The sequence below is a fragment of the Prinia subflava genome, chromosome 1, assembly GCF_021018805.1.
Source record: "Prinia subflava isolate CZ2003 ecotype Zambia chromosome 1, Cam_Psub_1.2, whole genome shotgun sequence".
Lineage (NCBI taxonomy): Eukaryota > Metazoa > Chordata > Aves > Passeriformes > Cisticolidae > Prinia > Prinia subflava.
Genome location: NC_086247.1, coordinates 151338182 through 151360021, shown reverse-complemented (window position 1 = coordinate 151360021; position 21840 = coordinate 151338182). Strand labels below are relative to the sequence as shown.

The 21840-nt window shown below is 52.8% G+C and overlaps 1 protein-coding gene across 1 annotated transcript; it reads right to left on the bottom strand.

The window, feature by feature from the left end:
* Positions 1-1232: 1232 nt before the first annotated feature.
* On the bottom strand, positions 1233-20837 carry ZBTB47 (zinc finger and BTB domain containing 47). The gene is made up of 6 exons (XM_063416980.1): positions 20406-20837; positions 8068-9435; positions 4531-4678; positions 3898-4013; positions 3352-3496; positions 1233-2221 (listed from the first exon to the last, which is right to left on the bottom strand). Exons 1-6 carry the CDS (start codon positions 20406-20408, stop codon positions 1614-1616), a joined length of 2388 nt encoding a protein of 795 aa, XP_063273050.1. The 5' UTR covers positions 20409-20837; the 3' UTR covers positions 1233-1613.
* Positions 20838-21840: the final 1003 nt, after the last annotated feature.

Here is a 21840-nt window from a genome sequence, read left to right as displayed (position 1 = left end):
GCTCCAAAATGGCTCCATCAGTCAGCTTTCCCAAGATGCCAGGCACCAGCGGGGCACCACTCAGAAGGAGGTGTCACCACTCACCTCAAAGAGCACAGATGCTGTTCCCTGAGTCCTGTCCCTGTCAGGCTCCTGCATGTCCCCAAGTCAGCAAAGCCCCTGAGCATGTGGCTGAATGCTCCCATCTCTGCAGGGACAGCCTCAATGCTGCCCAAGTGCTTTGCTGATTTGGTCCAGGAGATGAAGCACCAAGACTTTTCACAGAGCCAGGTGTGGCTCCCTGTCCCCAGGACTCTGCTGCCACCCAGCACAAGCTGCATGAGAAAAGGCTCCTGCAGCCCACTCTGCACCCCCCCTCTTCCCTTCTTACCTACCAACGGTGCTTCCACCACCTCCTCCATGACACGACCCACAGGTGACCTCAACACTGGCTTTAGAAGCACTAAATCAGCTGGAAGACCACCCCCACCTCTTGCCAGCCCTTCTCTGCCCACACTGGGTGCTCTCTGACTCCAGAGGGGACAATTCCCCAGGCAGGGACCACACAGCCATGGTCAGGACAATGCATGGCACCCTGGGGCAGAGCACAGCAGTGAGAGACCCTGCTGGCACCTCTGTGCCCAACAAAAAGGGGACAGCAAAGCCTTCCTCTTCTCCTCCTCCTCAGCATGAAGCCAGCCATATTATTTGTAAGTGAAACCAAAGACCAGCTCGACTTCAACATCTTCAACCAGCACTAAGCAACACCACAGGGCTTCACCAAAACAACCACAGCCCTCACTGGTCCCCTCTGGTCCTCCCAAACCAGGACAGGGCAATGAATGCCAGCACCACAAGGAGAAGTGAAGCTTGGGAGAGCAACGCAGGCAACAAACTGGAGATTGGGACATTATTGTCCCCAGGCTGAACACGGTCTTGCTCTAGCTCTGAACCTTGCAGCAGGACTGACCTGGAGCTCACCCAGGGGTCCCTCAGGGGTTATTCAGATTGTTAAGGCACTATTCTGGGCCGATTCTGCCAACAAACAGAAGCGTCCTGCTCCTCTGCCCCAGGCTACCCTCCTGCCAGTCCCAAAGGTGTCTGAGCTCTCCCAGGAACAGCTCCCTGACTCCAGAGCATCCCCAGGAGCCCAGCTTCTGCTGGGATTAGCAGAAAGGGCACACCAGAACCCAGCTCCCTTAGGGCACCCCGAAGCTGAATGGACAGCGAGCTGTAGAAGCCCCGAGATGCAAGGTGGGTGTTTGTGCTTTTGCCTGTGGAGGAGGAAAACCTGTTGTAGGGAAGGAAGACAAGTCGAGGGCTGCTAATGAGAGCATGCTAATGGCTTTCCAGTGGGGACATCTGCTCGCTCGCCACGGGCCACTGGGGCTGGCAGTGGTGGGCTCCTCTGGGGTGCCCACCTTTCCACCCCGTGGGTGAAGAGCCTGACTTGAAAGACCAGCTTTACAGTACAGGGATTCAAGCACCACTAACTAAAATTCAGCTTAGAAATATTGATGCACCAGCCAGCAAGCTCAAGCCCGGACATCCTGCTCCTCCCAGCCTCACCAGCATCCCAGCAGGAAGATGGAGCTGGTGTGTGGGGAGATGAAACTGAGAGTGACACATTCTACCTACACCTTATGGACGGACGGCCGCCTTCCCCCCAACACCCACGCTCCTCCCGGGGGGCTTCCTCCTGCTCCCCCTCTCTGCAGAGAATGACGGGTGAGAATGAGGAATAAAAACCCAAAACAACCCCAAAATGAGGAGGGATGGGGGACGGGGCAGAGAGCAAGCAAAGCCTTGGCTCCCCGGGGGGAAAGGCGTTCCCGAAGGGCAGCGCAGTCCGTGCAGGGGTAGAGGGGGGCACCTAATTGTTGTTTGAATTTATCCTCCCCGCAGGAAACAGGGGAGGGGGGTGGCGGTAGGTGAGGAGGAGGAGGGAGGCTCTGTGGGAGAGGGTGGAGCAGCGGCAGGGGCAGCGGGGACACGCCGGGGCCGGGGGGCAGCGGAGCCGGGCTGGTGGCGGGCTGGGGGGCGGCCGTGTCCGAAGCCAGGGGGTTGCTGACGCGGAAACATTTCTCCTTGTGGGCCTTGAGCATGTTGGAGAAGCGGAAGCGCTGGCCGCAGACGTCGCACGGGTACGGCTTCTCCCCGGTGTGGGTGCGGCGGTGCCGCTTCATGTTGGGGCGGCTGGTGAAGCTCTTCCCGCAGATCTCACAGATGTAGGGCTTCTCCCCTGAGGGAGGGAGGAGAAGTTCCTGGTTAGGCTGGGTGTCGGAGACTTGGAAAGGTTTGATGTCTCAGTTTTGGGGTGTGCGTGCGTGCCTTGCCCTCGCGAGGCAGTGAACACCCCAAATCCCAGCCCCAGAGCCTGTATCCCAGCCTGGCAGTGTCTGTCAGGCATGGCACACTGGAGGCAATGCTCCATTCTCCCCTAATCCACCTCCTCAGGGGCCAAATGACCAGGAGTCCTGTCACCCTGGTTTTGAAGACTTTTCTAAGCCTTCTGTAATGTTCTTCATATTTGAGTCAGAAATTTTACCTTATCACACTTTCTACTACAAACAATGGCCATGTTTTGCTAACTGTAATTCATTGTTTACATATTTCTAGGTGGGAGGAGAAAGGTGATTGACAGTTGGCTTGACCAATGTGGATTGAGAGGTGGAATTCCATCCTCCAATCCGCAGGCCCCTTAGGAAATGCATAAAACTGAGTTTTGTAAATAAACTCATCCCTTTTTCCTGCTTTGCTCACCAGCGTGTCCTCATGTGGTTCTTTCCGTGTCCACTGTGACAGAGTCCCACATGGGAGAAAGGCCTCTGAGGACCAAGGGGTAATTAAAGCCAAACATCAGGACATAACATTCAACTAGATCCCACCTTTCTCTTGGAAGTTCTGTCTGAATTCAGGAGCTTATAGCTATTTATGTACTTTTCTATATCTTTTATGTCTTTCTCTCCTTCTTCTGATTCTCTCTCTTTGGAATATTTTGAGTACCTTCAAATATTTTGAGTACCATCAAACGTGTTTAAAGTTTGCTAAGTTGGATGGGCCAAGTTAATGCTGTGAGAAGTGTTTTATGTTGGTTGAATGCTTTACTAAACCTTTTGCCAAAGTTCCCTGATTTTTCTAAAGTTTGCCACCAAACCTTTGTGTTGTTTTGACCTCTTAAGAAGATCATGTTGGCATTTCTCCTGTGTGCCCAGCTCAGAGATCATAAATTGAATTGTAAGCCCTTACAAAACTCTCGTTGAACGAGTTGACTGGAGACTCACCAGTGCCCCCCAAAACCCACCCAAAGATGTTACCCCCACCCCATCACTCCTCCCAGGGAGAGCCTGCCTGCAGGGATGTGGGTCTCACCCGTGTGCGTCTTCATGTGCTCATCGAAGTACTGCTTCATGTTGAAGTCCTTGCCACACCACTGGCACATGAACTGCTTGTGGCCGATGTGGATGCTCATGTGGGAGCGCAGCTGGTACTTGTACTGGAAGCGCTCGTTGCAGTTCTGCGGGGGAGAGGAGCTGTTGGTGAGCACCCAAAACATCCCCACATTCCCCTCAAATCACCAGCAGCGAGGAAATCCCTTTTTTTTTTTGACAGGAAACCCCCCAAAACAGGCTTTGTGGGACATACCCAGCCAGGTTTGCAGGCTGGATGGGCTTGGGGTGGCTGCAAAATCCAGGCACTCGGGGACAGATCCTGGCATTGGACAAGCTTCATCATGAATTTGGTGGGACCCTCAAACCAGGAGGTGATGCAAAGTTTGGAAAAGCTGTGGGATCATCCCTGCAGCTGCACTGGCACAATGCACAGTGGAAGCCCCAAGGAGTGGAAGATCTTTCCCCAGATCAGTGGTTTTGCCCTCATTTGAGAGGCTGAGGGATGGGGCCACAGCCAGGACCTTACCTCGCATTTGAAAGGCTTTTCCCCGGAGTGCTGCAGCGAGTGGACCTTGAGGGACATGCTGCGCTTGAAGGACTTCCCGCAGGTCTCACAGGTGAAGGGCATGTCCTTGGTGTGTGCTGGTGGGACAGGGGCAGGTCAGGAGCCTCCACACACCTCTGCCATCCATCTCCCCGCACCCCAGCTGTGAGTCCCAGTGCCAACCCCAGAAAACCCAAAGCCTCTTTGGAAGATACATAGCAGCAATATTTCAAGCATTTCCCTTCCAAACTCCCATTTTTTTGGATCTGTTTGGTGGCTCCAAGGCCCAGGGACCCAACCCCTGTTGTCACATGCAATCTGCATTTCAAAGCCCAGCACTGGTGTGATCTGGTCCTTTCACACTGGTTACACTTCAAACCTTCCTTTGATCAATAAAATAAACGGGACTCCCCAGCACCACATCCAGCACTGAGCAGACATTCCTTCAGCATTGAATATCAGGCCAAATTTCAAGATGGGGATGTGGGAAAGCTCACCCAAGAGTAAGCTCAGCCCTGAACACCCAACATGACAGCAACAGGAAAAACCTTTCATTGCCAAACTGATGGACCAACAGCCCTGACAAGACCTCCCCGTGGTGCCCCCCACACTCACCAACCATGTGTTTGCGCACGTGGGCCATGGTGTAGAACTTCTTCTCACAGATCTCACAGGAGAACTTCTTCTCTGCATAGCCATGGACAATCTTGTTGTGCTCGTGGAGAGACCAGAGCTTCTTGAACCCCTTCCCACACGTCACGCACTGCAAGGACACGGGAGATGGTCAGGGGAGAAGGGGAAGCAGCTTCATCCATGGAAAGGGAACGTCACTGGGAAAGCTACAGCTGATATCAAAAATAATAACAACCAGCAGGTCTGATACAGACCTTGCCACTTCAAAACCTCCAAACTTCATATTTCTGTCCATGGGATGAGCAAGGGACAGTGACCTCCCAGGGGAGGATGTGGAATATCCAACAATGGCTACATCATGACTTGGATAAGCACCAGCTCATGCCCTATTCCCAACTGGAATTTTATTCCTAAATGAGGATGTTAGGTAAAATAATCCCAATCCTCCGTGCTTTGGAAGTTTGCAAAAAATATAAAAACAAGGAAAACCCCAAGCCAGGGTCGTACATCTTCAGTCTTCAGCAGATATTATGGATAGTTCACCGCTAAATTGGTTTTCCAAACAGATCTATGATTCCATGATATCCAAAAGGACCAAAATGGACCCAAACCACCAGTCCATCAGCACAAGGAGAACAACGTGACATGCAAAGTCTTCCCCAAGAAGTTAAGACAGAGAATCACTTCAGCTCAAACAAGTTCAATGTTCCTCTGGAAGCTCCCAGGAAAAGCTCCAGCTTCTGTGTGAGACCTCTTGGAGGCACGTGAGACCAGTTCAGTGCCCAGGGAAGCACAGGAGGGAGATGCAGACAAAGGAAACCATGCCAGGAGCCAAGGGTCAACTCTTGACCTTTCCATGGCTCACATTCCTCTTGGTCAGCAGGGATAAAACTATCCCTTCTCTCCTTGCAGATCTGTTGAGAAAATAATTCATGCCTTGAAGGCATCTTGCAACAACGTGGCTGAATTGTACTGGTGAGCCTGGGGAGGGATTGCTCCACTTCTCCTCCTTCCCAGAGGAACAGATGCTCCTTGGTGGGCTTCAACCAAATTTTGCTGTCATTCCGTGGAAAACATACCATTATGCTGTGAAGTCACTGTATTTTTCCATATATATTTATATTTAGGGGCCCCAAAGGAAAATTGAAGGTAACAGAACCATTTCCAAGCCTCATCATCTTCATCTTGCCATGCTCAAATGTCAACATGAGTAGTCCTCCAAGTCCTACTGTTCCCAAGTATGCATTTCCATGGCTCAGAACAGCTTTATCTCTGTTTTAAGGGATATTTCAGGGCAAATTCAGCACTGGAGCCTGGTATCAAGACACATCAATATCCATTTTCTCCACTTAGAATGAAAGAGGCAGGGGAATTTCAAAATAAAAGGTAGAGGAAAGCAGGGGAGGTAGAAAAACCTCCAGGGCTGGGACCAAACACCCTGGAGGGCCATGTTCTCACTTAATGCTGAAAATCATCACTCAAAAATATGGAAGTAATGTCCAAATGAGAGGGAGAAAATGAGGATATAAATTCTCGCAGGTTAAAAGGAAAACCATACTGAAGCTGGCCAAAAAAAGACCTTGAGGGACAACTCAATAAAGGAAAGGATGAATCACTTTTCAGGTGGCAGAGGTAGGATGCACACTATGCAGAAGGGGAATGAACACAGGGAGCAGCATGGTGCTTAAATCCTAAAGCTTTATGGATGAAATTTGGGGATAAAACGGGGAAAGAAAGCAGCAGACCAAACTGGGAAAAGATGGATAGTCCCTCTAAGGATCTGATTAAAACCATTATAGGTAGAGTGTCGAAAAAAAATTCCTTTTCCATCCAGACATAATTCTCTGGGATGCTGATAAAGTTGTGAAATATTATCAGAGCAAATGGAGTGGATTTAGCTATTTGTAAAATTAAAAATGCACAGTTAAGTGGGAGACAATCCCTTTTTATGCAGAAGGAGGTCATTACACGGGCAGTTGTGGTTCATCCTATTCCAAAATGATCTGGAAAAGGGATAAAAAGGAGAGGGCAAAACAAAATACAAGCAATGAGGTGACAGCCCCATGTTATCCACCTGGAAAGTAGATGAAGCTGAATAAACATGCTGGTAAAACTCCTTTTTAACTGCCCAGGTTTTGTGTAAGGCTCTGGAATAGCCAGCACCACGCAGGTATTGGAGCTACACTCATCCATTCTAGGAAAAAGCATCCAAAAAAAAAGCAGCTTCAGTACTGTGAATTTACAAGGATGATGCACCAAAGGGTCAGTGACTGCTTCATCTGTGGACCAAGACTGTTCCTGCATGCCAAGATCTGCCTCATTCCCCATTTTGCTTGGGATGCCATCAGTGAAGGGCTCCAGTAGCACTTGGTTGTGTTACCTCCATCAACGAGAGGTCATTCAAAATCTGGTGGCTGGTGGGAAGGGTGATGGGAGAAGCTCTCCATAAATTGGTATATTTGTAATTATTAGCAGCAGCATCCTGTAAAACAGCTCATCAGGGATTAAGAGTTTGGAGGGATCTTCAGGAACACACGTGTTTGCTGCTCTGATTGGGTGCCTCCTATCCCCCCAAAACTGCTCTGATTTAACAAAGTCAATTTGCAAACACACGATCTCATTAGCACAGGGGAAGGCCACACCAAGCCCGAGCCACGCATGGATGTCAAATGCACTCAGGAATTTGCTAACACACACAAAAAAAAGCACAAAAGGCAGATTAAAACCATTTTAACTCCTGTCAGCAAATCTTCAAATTAAGCTAAAATGGGTTCAGCCTGGGTGGGAATGCTGGAGTGTGTCTCCATCAGGGGCTTGCAGTGTTTTATCCAGATTACTGAATAAACTCAAAAGAAAAACTATTCCTCAAAAATTAACTCTGTGTTTCCACCCAGCCAGTAAGAGGGAAGCCACAGCCCCCTCTGGCACAAATCCTCTGATTCCAGGCCACTGTGGGACCCTCCTGAGTCTGAACACAAGTCATGGGTGAAGGAAGGTTCCCTCCCAACAGCCATGTCCCAACTGCAACACCAATATTATCTGAGCACGAGCCCATCCCATGGTGCAGCTGGACGGGATGACCTCCATCACTGTGTTTGGGATGCCCTTCCCTCACTGGGATGTCCCACAGTGGTGGGATGCTCCTCCTTGGGTGGGCTGTCCCCACCTTGATGGGACATCCATCCATTTTGGTGGGGAATTTCCCCCTTGGTGGGACATCCCTCTCTCGCGGGACTCTCCATCCCAGGGTAAGGCATTTCCCCCTTGGTGGGACGTTCACCCTGGTGGGATCCATGCCCTGGATGGCTCCATGCTCACCTCTGTCCCCATCTTGATGGGACATGCATCCACTTTGGTAGGATATTCCCTCCTTGGTGGGACATCCCTCTTTAACAGGATGCTCCACTCTGGGGTAAGGCATTACCCCTTGGTGGGACGTTCACCCCGGGGTAAGGCATTTCCCCCTTGGTGGGACGCTCACCCCGGTGTGGTCCATGCCCTGGATGGCCCCATGCTCACCTGGATGTTCTTCTCACAGTCGGTCTGGTGGTGCAGCAGGAGCTCGCTCTCCAGCAGGAAGCGTTTCCCGCACTTGTCGCAGATCTGCATCCGGCTGTGCGTGACGTTCATGTGCTTCTCCAGGTACCAGCGGTTGTTGAAGATCCGGGGACACTTCTTGCATGGGTAATGCTGCTTCTCCTCCAGCTTCACCTTCTGGCCCAAGCCATCTTGCTCCTTCTTTCTCTTCCTTCCCCTCTGGCCTTCTTCTTCTTCCTCCTCCTCCTCCTCTTCCACCTTGGCCATCTCCTGGGACCTGGTTGCCATGGCAGGTTTGGTGGCTTTGGATGCCCGGCTGCCCCTGCGGGGCTGCCCGCTCTTTTCCCTTTTCATCTCTGAGGCATCCTCATCGTCATCGTCCTCTTCTTCCGTCGTCTCCTCCAGGTCTTCCTCCTCACTGCGCTCCTCCTCCTCCTCCTCCCCCACCTCCGCATCCTCCTCCTCTTCCTCCTCCTCCTCCCCTTCCTCATTCTCCTCCTCCCCATCCTCCTCTGTGTCGCGCCCATCCCCGTCCGGCCGCCCCATCACGGCCGCCTCGCTGGCGGCCGCCTTCCCCTCCGTGCCCTTGGAGACGTTGAGGGTCTGGTTGTTGAGGTTCACCTCCACGATGATCTGCTCACGGTTGTAGGAGCCCTGGCTATCCAGGTCCTCCTCGGACTCCTCTCCCTCCATCTTACACACAGCACCGGCACCTCCATCCTTCTCCTCCTTGTAGTACTGCTTGGCTGGGCCTGGCGGGAGCGTCCCGCTGCCCGTCCCGTCCTCCACCCGCACCGAGAAGGGGTCGTTGCCCTCCCGGGCGTAGATTTTGGGGTGGGGGGCGTCCACCTCCTGCTTGATCTCGCAGTAGTAGGGCGGGGGCCCGGCGCAGCCCTCGGCGGGCAGGGCCATGTCGGCGGCCAGGCTGAGCGAGCGCGTGTCCAGCAGGTCCTGGCAGGACGACGCGATGTTGTTCATCTGCAGCACGGCGGCCGCGTTCAGCACGTCCTGCACATTGCAGGAGTTGACGAGCAGCTTGGAGGTGTAGATGAAGTTGAGGATCTGCTGGAGGCCCTGCGAGGTGAGGGCCTCCAGAGAGAGCTCCACGCGCTGCAGCTGCTTGTTCTGGGTGAAGAGGGAGTGGAAGAACTGGCTGTAGGCTGCCAGGACCCCCTTGTGCGCCGGGAAGATGCTCTTGTGCTGCACCAGCACGATGTCCACGTCGCACAGGTCCGGCTGAAAGAGGCGCTGCTCGTTCAGTCTGTCCATCAAACACGTGAAGTGGAGGGCTACATCCTCCACCAGGGAGTACTCAGCCGAAGGGTAGTCAGTCGTTTTTTCGACTATCAGCTGTGGGGAGGAAAGAAATAAAATCATTCGGGGCTCTTTCCCCTGAAAACACCCTTCTGGCCACGCCATCTGTCCCTGTCTGTGCATCCCCAAGTCAGAGATGCCACCTGAGAAGCTCTACTGCCAGCCCCAGCTTGGAGGTGCCAGCAAAACATTCTGTCACCAACCCCAGCCTGGAGATACTAATCATGAAGTTCTACCACCAGCCCCAGCTTGCAGATACCAGCTGAGAAACTTCACCACCAACCCCAGTTTGGAGATACCAGCCAAGAAACTCCATCACCAACCCCAGCTTGGAGATTCCAGTAGAGAAATTTCACCACCAACCCCAGCTTGGAGATACCAGCCAAGAAACTCCATCACCAACCCCAGTTTGGAGATCCCAGCTGAGAAACTTCACCACCAATCCCAGTTTGGAGATACCAGCTGAGAAACTACATCACCAATCTCATTTTGGAGATACCCACCAAGAAACTCCATCACCGAACCCAGTTTGGAGATACCAGTCAAGAAACTCCATCACCAGCCCCAGTTTGGTGTTACCAGACAAGAAGGTCCATCACCAGCCCCAGCTTTCATATGTCAACCAAAATACTCCACCACCAGCCCCAGCTTGGAGATACCTGCCAAGAAACTCCATCACCAACTCCAGTTTGGAGATACCAGACAAGAAACTCCATCACCAGCCCCAGCTTGGGAACACCAAGAAGCTCCAGCACCAGGCCAAGCTTGGAGACACCAACCAAGGAGCTCCACCTCCAACTTGAGTCCAGGAGACCCAACCAAGGAGGAGAAGCCCCAGTGAAAGGGCAGGTCAGGGCCACAGGAGCACCCACTGATATTCCTTCAAGGTGAGTAGGAGGCCCCAAGGCCACCAAAGAGGTCCAAAGGCAGGCTCGGGTGTCCACTCACTCAGAGATGTCACACAGAAAAAAGGGATGCCTTGACCTCTTGAACCAGATGGAGATCCAGGTGGATCTTTACCCCAAGCAGGAAGCCAATTTTAGGCACCTGCTGAGATTTAACCCCCTCAATAAAAGGAAATTAAGATTTCATAGCTCCCTGCTTCTACAGATAATTACATAAAGCCCAATATCCTCTGATATTTCTGAATTACGCCGCGTGCTCTCGCTCACGACAGCAGCTCACTCACAGCTGGATTCATTGGGATGATTTATGCACTTTTTAATGCTCATTTTCCATTGCCTGGGGAAAGGCACTACCTGGAAAAATTCAAATCAGGGAGCAGCACCCCCAGGCTGGGAAATGCTGCGACTGCCAACCCTCCCCAGGCTGAGTTTTCTGGGTGTTTAATTCAACTCCCACGTACTTCACATGGTCCAGACCATTCCTGGTGTTCATCCCCCAGCCCCAGGATGAGTCTGCCTGCTCCATCCCAAATCCAAGGGATATCCCCCACCCTAAATCCTGTGCCCTGTATTAAAAGGAGGTGGGACACGCCCTTTCCCTCTGCTGAACACCCAAATCCTGGAAGGAGACAGACCCAGACCCCATAACTCCCTCCTTCCTGACCTTTGTAGGGTGTGACCAAGGACATGGTGCAGAACCTCCTGCCCCAAAAAGGGTTTTTCAGCTCCCATTTTTTTTTTGGAACAAATGGCAGCTCTTGATCAACACACAAGTTTCAGCATGACATGTTCTGTTTGTCTTTCTTTTTTTTTTTTTTTTTTTTTTTTTTTTTTTTTTTTTTTTGACTGGTGAGCCAAAGGCAAAAGCACACACAGACAAAAATGTTTAAATAATAAAAAAGGGTGTTTTCTTCTTTTTTTTTTTCCCAACAAGCAAAAATGCTCTTCCCCCTCCCTGCCAAATTTTTTTCATTTTCATTGGATTTCTGCTCCACAACCAACCCATCCAGCCAATTGGGATCTCAGCTTTGCATGGTCCTGATAGCCCTGGAGAGCCCCAGCAAGTGCTGGCACACAGAAAATCATGGAAAAATCAGTTCTGCTCCAAATTCTTGGCTCTGCAGCCTGGAGTGGGGCAAAGAGGTAGGAAAAGGGTTGGGTGTTTATATATTTTTATATACTTTTAATAATTTATACATATATAATTTGTATATATATTTAATATATAATATTTTATAAATTTGTGCTTATATGTAGTTAAGTACTTACATATAAAAATATAAAGATATAATAAATATATAAATGTATAAATATAATAAATATTATAAATTTATAAATATATAAATATATAAATATATAAATATATACATAAATATTCCTTATTTATGTATTTGTTACAAAATGCTGCTGCATCCCAGCTGGACCACTCATCCACCCCACCATTTTCTGAGCCTCTCGCCACTGCCAAGAACATTTTGATGAGACCTTGGATGGTTCAGCCCCCCCAAAAAACACGTACAAAATAGTTAGGGGTATAATAAATATCAAAAACTGAAGAGACAGCAGGAATTCGGCAGAGCAGTTTGCTGTCTGCCACGTTCTCTCCTGCACAAAAAAAAAAAAGACCTAAATTCAGGTTTTTCCCCCGGGGATCCATCTCACCTCATTCCCCATTTAGGATACGCCAAGCTCGGCATAGACACCACGGAGGAATGGGTGCAAAACAGGGGGAAACGGGTCTGTGGGGCGGCATGGCAAAACAAAAGGCGGCTTTTTTCCCCTGCGGATGGAGGATTTTTGGCAGAGGGGGCCGATCCCTCACCCAGCGCCGGCCCTTGCCAGGCGGCTCTAATCAGTCCCAGCAGCGGCGAGGACAATGCGTGTCTTGGCCGCGTCCCGCCGCTGACTTCAGCCCGGCCTTGTCAGCGGGAGCCTTTTGCTCTTTATTGCTCTCAGATGCTTTTCGTGAGCCTGCCCGGAGCCAGAGCCCCGGCCGAGACGAGAGAGAGGCGCCTGCCGGGGTGAGATCCCCACAAAGACCCCAACTTGCCCCAAAATGCCCCTGCGGCAGCTCTGCTGGGGAGGAGGAACCTGAATAATGGGGATTAATGGGAGGGTTAAATCCAGTGCTCTTCCTCTGGGAAAACGCAAATATTTGATATATATATATATAAAATTTAATATTGCTTATATTAAAAATACATATTTTTAATAAAATAAGAAGAAGAATCACGAGTTTTGCCCTTTTCCACCATCACCAGGAAAAACATGGAAAAAGCAGTTCTGCTCCAAATTCTTGGCTCTGCAGCCTGGAGTGGGGCAAAGAGGTAGGAAAAGGGTTGGGTTTGTCCAGTGCCCATCCCACCTCCATCCCCTGCCGGATCTGGGCAGCTCACTGGATGTACTAAACCAGGGTGAACCCTAAAACTGCAGGCCCCCACCACACATTGCCAACGTCTAAGCAAGATTCTGGCCCCACCAGAGCAGAAAAACACTCCTAAAAATTATTAGAAAGCAGCGTGGCCACGAATTCCGCACCCCGAGGGGCCGGCGGCGCCTCCAGCCAGCTCTCCCCACCCCGGCGCTGCCCTGGCTCTATTTTAAGAGAGTTTTGACATGAAAAAAGTCCCATCCCAAAACAGCCGCTGGGGCAAGAGGGCGGCCAGAGGATGGGGAGGATGCTCGGGGCGAGGGATGGGGGTTGGATGAGCCCCGAGGGCAGGGGGTGGAAGGAAAGGATGAGTAAAGAACGGCGGTGGAAGGAGATGCTGATGTTCTGGCAGCTTCCCTCCAGCCAAACACCAAAACCCCCACCCCAAGCTCCAGTTCCACCTGCACCCCACCCTGTGCCTCAGTTTCCCTAAAGAGCCCCACCACCATCACCTGTCCCCCTGCCCTGAAAGGTGTTTGCTGCTGGATTTAATTCAGTGTACTGTGACAAAACACACTTTCTCTCAGCAGCTACTGAGAACGAGATCCCCCGAACGTTCCTGCAGCTCTAAACCTCCCCAGAGGACCAGAAGATTGGGCCACTCCGGATATATTTAAATACTCAAATCCTCAGACCCCCAGAAGACCATCTCTGACCTTCAGCAGCCTCCTGTTTAATTAATTAATTAATTATTCGTTTATAGCGCCCTCATCGCCACAGCATGGAGGACCACGAGTTATTCTTTCCCACATAAGCACAAGGACAGGGGGTTTTAGGGCACAAAATTCACATTTAAGTGGTGACAAGACCAGCTGCTTGTGAACCACTTTCCATTCAGCACAAAATTTGGGGCTTTCTTTAAATTTTTCACCCTCAAGATGTATAGAAAAAAAAAAGAAAGAAAAAAAAAAAGGCAAGCAATCTGCTTTTCTGTATCATTTCCAACTACCAAAGCATTCATAGCTGACCTTCAGTATTAAATTGCATTAAAGAAAAGTGCTTTAATAAGGAGCTAAATACAATGTCAGCACTTGCTCCTCAAAAAAAAAAAAAAAAAAAAAAAAAGGAAAAGAAGTCTTCCATGCCCTCCTCTCAATTTGGACATTGCTTCACTACAGGACAAAAGAGCCGGGCTGGAACTATTTAATGTCAAAACTTGACTTTTTGCTAAAGAAAGAAACAACATTAACCCCCCATTTTCACAGATTAGTTGGGATGGCACCAAGGGGCATCGTCACGGATCCCAAACACTCGCGCTTTCGGTTTTAATTCTCGGCCTCCTACAACCTGCCCTCTGCCTTCCAGACCCTCGCGTGAAACCCTCAGCCTTTCCTGCCTATTTTTGAAGCTGATTAAAGAGATTTTTCAGGACGATGTGACGCCCGCAGCCCCCCACCCCAGGACACACCGAGGCCGCCCCGGAGCGAGCAGCGCTGCCTGGACCGCGCACATCCCGCGGCCAAACCAGCCCGTCCCGGAGCACGGCCGTGCTGCAGACCTGGCAGAGGGATGGAGCACATCCCAAAGCGCCCGCCCCTGGTGTCGCCTACCTTCACCCTCTGCTGTCCCCTCCCTCCCCGGGGAGCTCTCCGTAGGTGCTTTCGCGGCGGGACCGCGCTGGGGGTGGGGTCCGCTCGCTCCTCCGACGGGTGTTTTTATTTAATTAGGAGAGGGTTGTCCGGAAAAACAAGCAGGAAGGGAAAACAATAGCCCGGCCACAGCCCCGCCTGGCCAGGCGCCGGCCGGCACGGCCCCGAGCGCCCACCGCCGGCATCCTGCCCGCCGGGCACCGGGGAGCGCCCGGGCCGCTCCGGAGCCCGCGGGGATGCTGCTGACACCGTCCCAAGTGGTGATTTTTTCCTCTCTGTGTTGTCTAAAAGGGTGCCCAAGCAGAGCCATGTGCAGCCACAGCGAGAGCAGGTGAGGGGAAGGGGGCTCAGCAATGCTCCTGTCTCATCCCGGGGTGTTGGACGCCCCAAAAACACCTCCCAGCCTCTGCTGGGTGAAGAGGAGCATTAACCCAGCTGTGGGACAGTCAGATCCTCCCCAGGCTTTTTTTCCCCTCCCTTTTGGTTGTTCCTATTTTTTTATTAATGATATCCAGCATTTACAGGCTTTGGCTCAAGGATGCTTTTCCCTGGAAGTTGGTAGCAGCACCAGGCCCACCAGGGCAACGGAACAGGGACAACTCCTTCCCCATCCCTGTCTCCCTAAAACCAAGAGCACACCTTTGCAAAGGGGAAAAGGTTATTTTGGGGTTTCTTTGGAAGCACCACGGCCACCAACACCGTGGGGAGAGGAGCAGGATGAGGTGGGATGAGCAACACAAAGCTTCATCCACTGGGAACAGGCACTGTTCCCAACAGCACAGCCCACAGAGGGTTAATGGCTTCATGCTTTTTTATTTCTCCTGTATTTTTAATTTTTTTGAACCCTACCAGCCACTCTGGGTGCTTTTCTCCTTTCTTTTTGCACACACAGAGCTGAAAAGCCAATGTGACACTTCCAAGGATGGATGGATCAACCCTGCTGTCACCCCCTGTCCCCAAATCATCCCACTGAGGTGATGCTGCTCCTGGGGGATGCCACCACGGTGATGGCATCGAGGACACCGTCCCTCTGTTCCACCAGGGGGGACAGTGAGGGCAGTGCCAAGCCCTGGGAGTCCGTCCCAACAAAGTCAAGCACCGTCCCCTGCTCAGACACTGCCTCTGCTGCAAAAATACGGAGGCTTCAGCAACGCCACCTTATTTTCATCCCAGGATAAATCCCAATCCCTCCACGAGAGCAGAGGCACTGAAACCTGGATGGATGCACCCTTCTGTGTGTCCCTGTCGCCTCGGTCAGGGCTGAAGGAGGTGCAGCTCAGTCAGACCCAACACGTGGTGCAAAAGCTCTGCAGGTGATCCCAGAGCCACACAAAGCCAGGTCTGGGGTTAAACCCCGAAGGGAAGATGCTGGATTTCAGCAGAGCTGGCATGGCCCTGGCAAACACTGAGGGCACACAGGGCAGGCAGGACAGACAGGACAGACAGGACAGAAAGGCCATGGGGGCTCTGCCAGCACCTGGCACAGCCAGTGACATCCAGATGATGGAGATGTCCCCAAGCCACTGCTCTGGCACAGGAGCAGGCAGCGGGATGGGATGGGATGGGATGGGATGGGATGGGATGGGATGGGATGGGATGGGATGGGATGGGATGGGATGGGATGGGATGGGATGGGATGGGATGGGATGGGATGGGATGGGATGGGATGGGATGGGATGGGATGGGATGGGATGGGATGGGGTGGGGTGGGGTGGGGTGGGATGGGATGGGATGGGATGGGATGGGGTGGGGTGGGGTGGGATGGGATGCTGCCTTCCATCTGCAGGATGCAGGACCGCCCACAGAGTCGCTGCCGGGGTGGAAGAGCCCAGGGGACACGCACACGCACGCAAAGCCACTGTCCTCCTCCCTCCCCTGCCTGAGAAAAACAAGCAGAGGGAAGGCTGAGGGAGGAAACGAGGACAAAACCCAAGGCTGACCTCCCCAGCTGGGCTGGCGGCCAAGTGCTGTGCCAGGGGCCAGCTCCAGACCACGGCCCAGCCCAGAGCACCCCACGAGGAGGTGGCATCACCCCCCAGAGGTGTCCCCGCTGCCTCTGAGGGAGGGCGTGGGTGAAACAGGACAGGCGGTGCTCAGATCCCCCCATAGGTCACAGGATCCCCCCCAGACACCCCAAATTCAGTGCTGGGAGCAGGGATGGGAGCAGCGGGGCAGCCACCACGTCTCTTGTGCAGAGCCTGAAGGCCAAGGCACCCCACTGCCAGTGCAGCCAGGGAATGCAGGGATGTCCCAACGCAGGGTGGGACGGATGGATGGATGGAAGGATGGATGGATAGATGGAAGGGTGGATGGATGGATGGATGGATGGAGGGATGGAAGGATGGAAGGCTGGATGGATCGATGGAAGGATGGATGGATGGATGGATGGAGGGATGGATGGAGGGATGGATGGAGGGATGGATGGAGGGATGGATGGAGGGATGGATGGAGGGATGGATGGAGGGATGGATGGAGGGATGGATGGATGGAAGGCTGGATGGATCGATGGAAGGATGGATGGATGGATGGATGGAGGGATGGATGGAGGGATGGATGGAGGGATGGATGGAGGGATGGATGGAGGGGTGGATGGAAGGGTGGATGGAAGGGTGGATGGAAGGGTGGATGGATGGATGGATGGATGGATGGATGGATGGATGGATGGATGGATGGATGGATGGATGGATGGATGGATCGATGGAAGGATGGATGGATGGATGGATGGATGGAAGGCTGGATGGATCGATGGAAGGATGGATGGATGGATGGATGGATGGAAGGCTGGATGGATCGATGGAAGGATGGATGGATGGATGGATGGATCAATGGAAGGATGGATGGATGGAGCCTCCTCCCAAGCGCTGCTGAATGAGGTTTCCATCAAAGGGCAGCGTCCCCTGCCTGGCACCACAGTTCCCATTCCTGGGGCAGCCACCACAACCCTCCAACAGCATGGTGGGATGTGACACCTCCAAGGTTTGCCCCACACTCGGCCCTCAGTAAACCCCAAAACCACAGCATTTCCTAACCCAACCACAAACCTGCCAGAGATATCCAAGACTGATCCCATCCCAACATCCTGGGCAGGACTTTCCATCCATGCTCTCCAAACCCTGGCTCTGACCCCAGGGATGGTCTCCATCTCCAGTTCCATCCTAACCCCAGCCTTGACCAAGGCTCTTTGGGAATGAGCCATGATCCTCCAATCCAGCCATGGAATGGTTTGGGGTGGATGGGACCCTAAATATTATCTTGTTCCAGCTTCCCTGCCATGGGCCATATTCCTTTAGATCCAGTTGCCTGGATCAGGGACCTGGATGCACCAGATCCTTCCTGCCCAACACTTCTAACACTTTTATCAACATGCATTATTTTTATCAACATGCATTATTTTTATCAACATGCATTACTTTTATCCTTATTTTTATCACAATTTTTCCAGTAGCTCGGGGAGCAGGGCTTTAACTCAGACAGGGTGTCAGCAGCCCTGGCTCCAGGCAGAAGATGTCATCATAAAAATAATAATAAAAAGAGACAGTTCATTGTAATTAAGTCTTCTACCCATCACATCTGCAGCACCATGGCCAGTCTTTCCCCACATCCAAAGGCATCCCAATTTTCATCCTCAGGAGAGGTGGATGAACACCGAGCTGGCTGAAGAGGGGACAGCAGCCCCAGAGGACACGGGGACAAGTCCTCAGGTGTCCCCACGCAGGAAACCCAACGGGGCCATCCCTGCCCTGCACAAACCACTCCAACAGCACAACACAATTCCCTTGGAAATGAGGAAAAATTGGAGTCAGCAGGCACAGAGCCTGACCCTGAGCTCATCCTGCCCACCAGTGTCCACTCCTCCAGTTTCACAGGAATGTCACAGGACATTTAGGATGCAAACCACATAGAGGATCTAGATATCCACATTTTGGGGGCCAGGCAGATGTGGCAGCAAATTAAAAACTTCATCCCTTGCTCCTCCTGGAGAGTCACTTTGTCACGACCATCACCAGGTCCCCTCTCTAAAGGCCTGGGAGAGCCCTCAGTTTTCTCCTCCAGCAGGAGCACGGAGGGAGAACGGGGAAAATCTGCAATTCCCCCAAAACCTTCAAAGACCCTCTGATGCTTTGACACATTCAGTTCATCTGCAAAAGGTTTGGGTTCCCCCCACCCTCCTCCTTCTTTTTCCTCGAGCAGAAAAATCTGCATCTTAAAAAGAACCAATATTTAATCAACTCGCGGGCACCCGAGTTCCCGTCCCTCCCTCCCTTTTCCGAAGGATCCCTCTCCAGGGCGGCAGCGGGTTATTTTTGTGGAGGGGGTGGCGATGTCTCTGCTCCAGACAGGAGCACGGGGCCGTTTATCTCTGCTGCTGATAACGCTCCGTTAATTCCTGGCGGGGAGAACAAAGCTCCGCCGTCATTCCAAGCCCAGGTGGCGAAGGGGACCCTCCGGCCATCCCCGGGAAGAGCCCCCGGAGCGGTGCCGAGCCCAGCCAGCATCCTCAGGGAAAACTCTGCAGGCGGAGGCAGAACGTTTGCACCCAGCGAGGTTTCAACACAGATCCAGGAAAAAAAAATTAAAAAAAATAATAAAAATTCCTTAGCGTCTTTCCAAGGAGGAATTTTGCTTTGTAAAGCAAATTTTCCTCTGGTTCTTGAGGGTGTGGAAGGAAGGGCGAATTCCCAACTTTTCCCCGTCCTCCTGGCGGGGTTGCTGGCTCGGGTGGGCTCTGGGGGTCCCCATCCCCACCTCAGGGCAGGAAAGGCTCCCCAGAGCAGCCCGGGGTGTCCCCGGTCCCTCAGCATCTCCTCCGGGCAGGGATGTAGGGCCGGTTCCAGCAGGGATTTCACAGGCCGAGCGTGAACCCGACCCCAATCCCCACCAGTTTAACCCCAGTACCGCGGTCGGGGGGTGCCGAGCCCCATCCCACCATCCCATCCAAGCTTGCACTTTCTTCCCCTTGCCAAAAATCCGCTCGGGCGCTTCCCGGGGCGTTGGGACGGGCACGGAGCCAGCGCTGGGGCAAACCCACAACCCCGCACTTTTCGGGATGGGGGAGGCTCCGGGGTACCGGGAACCTGGATCCCGCGGTCACGGCACATCCCAGGGGGATTTCCCGGGGATCTTCCCAGCTCAGGCCTGCCCTCCGCAACTCCAACTAACCCCCTCCAAAAAAAACCTCCACCGGCCGATAAAATAGGTCACTGCTGCAGGCGAGAGCCTAGAGCTGGTGTTATTATGATTATTATTATTGTTATTATCATTCCTTTTGAAGAGCAGGACTGGAAAATCCCTTTCCGACCCGCGGAGGGGTGGGATGCTGCGCCCTCCCTGCAGCCCCGCTCCTCCGGGAGGGTGGGGAGCGCCCCAGGGCCCCCAGACCCCCCGGGAAAGGGGGGCCCACCACGGGAACCAGCCACGGCGAGGGGGGGGAAGGCGGGCAGGAATTGGCAGAAGGATGGAGTCATCCGGGGAATGGGAATGGCCGAGGAAGCGGCAGATCGTGCGCCACCCCCCCCAGCGAATCCTCTGGCCTGGGGGGCTCCAAAAGTGTGCGCGTCCCCCCAAATCCTCCAAGCAGGGCTGGGGTCCTCCCAAAGGGAGGGGGGGAAAGGGAGTCAGACCCCTCCTCAAGCCCCTTCTGCACCCCCATCCCCCTCTAAAGCATCACATTTTTCTTTTTGTTTTTTTTTTGGGGGGGGCGCGTTTTTAATACCATTTTCACCGCACACAGCCCATTTTCTCCTTGCAGCAGGGGGAAACCCCCATGCAGCCTCCCCTGCACAGCAGCACCGGCCCCAAACACGGCCGGGCTGCGGATTTGCAGCTCTCCCCACCCCCCAAAAAATAAAAAAATAACCCACGACACCCCGAGCCCCCCCACGCGTGGATGCAGCATCCCCCCCCTCCCGCATCCCCCTCCGCAGCCCCGGCCGCGATTTGGGCAAGTTTCGAGGCCTTTGGGAAGTCGGGAAAGGCCCGGGAGAGCGAGGGAGCGGCGGAGGGAGGAAGGGGAAGGGGAGAGGGGAAAATCCAAGCGAGGAGAAAAGGGAGGAAGGGGGAGCGGGGGGGTTCAGGCTCTACCATTTTGATGCAAAGGTCTCCGCGCTGAGGAGTCCCGGTCCTCCTCCGCTGGCCTGGGGTTTGTGCTCTCCATGAAAAAAACAAGGAATTGGTGGGTTGGGTGGCTTGCTGGTTTGGTGGCTTTTTTCCCCCCCTTTTTTTTTTTTCTTTTGGCTGCCTTATTTCTGCTTTTTCCTTTTTTTTTCGCCTTTTGGAGTAGAGGGAGGGGGGGAGAGGAAATCACCGCGCCAGCGCCGCTTGCATCCCCGTCCCTCTTTCCTTTTTCTTTTTCCTATATATCCCTTTTTATATTTTTCCTCTCCCCCTGTTTCATATATATATTTTTTCCTTTCTTTCTTCTTCTTATTTTCTTCTTTTTTTTTTTTTTTTTTTTTCAGTGTTTCCCTCTCCTCCTCCTCCTCCTCCTCTTCACCTCATCCTGCCCATCGCCATGTTCGCCCCTTTTGGGAAGCCGGAGGAATGCGGAGCGGCGGCGGCTCCGGCTGCCAAGAGCCGCGGGGCCGCTGATTGGAGCCGCCGCATCAGCTGGGGCCGCGGCTGCCCCTTTAAAGCGACAGCAGCCACCGCCACCCCCAAGGGGACACCCCCCCGGACACTGTCCCCGCACCCCAGCCCCTCCGCTGGGGCCGCCTCCGCAGCGCAGCATCCCCCGGGAGCATCCCCTGGATCCCGCTGCGGCGGGGAAACTGAGGCACGCACGGCCCCGGCCCGACCTCATCAAAACACCCGGGTTTTGGGGGGTTTTTTGGGGTTTTTTTTTGGTGGGGGGAGTAAAACCTCACTTTGGGGTGTCGTGGAGTGACGTCCGTTTGCTTAAATTGGGATTTTTTGGGGGGCAGTGTTTTCCCATCTCCATGAAACGGGGATGCCCCACCTGGATGTGTTCAAGGCACATCTGGAGCATTAATTGGAAGCATCCTCTGGATCGTGCTGTGGCGGGGGAAACTGAGGCACACAACTCTTTACCCCCTCCTCAAACTCAATAAAAAGACCCCAAGGCTTTTTAGGGGGTGTAAAACCTCATTTGGAGGGACGGGGATGCTGTGGCGGGAGAAACTGAGGCACACAACTCTTTACCCCCTCCCTAAACCAAATAAAAAGATCCCAAGGCTTTTTAGGGGGTGTAAAACCTCAATTTGGAGTGTCATGGAGTAACAGCAATTTACTCAAAGTGGGATTTTTGGAGTGTTCTCCCACTGTTTGGAGGAAATGGGGATGCCCCACCTGGATGCATTTAAGGAACATTTGGAGCATTAATTGGGAGCATCCTCTGGATCGTGCTGCAGTAGGGGAAACTGAGGCACACAACTTTTTAACCCCCCTCCCCAAACCCAATAAGAGGACTCCAAGGCCTTTTAGGGGGCATAAAACCTGAATTTGGAGTGTTATGGAGTAACAGCTCCATGGCAGATTTACTTAAAATGGGATTTTTGGA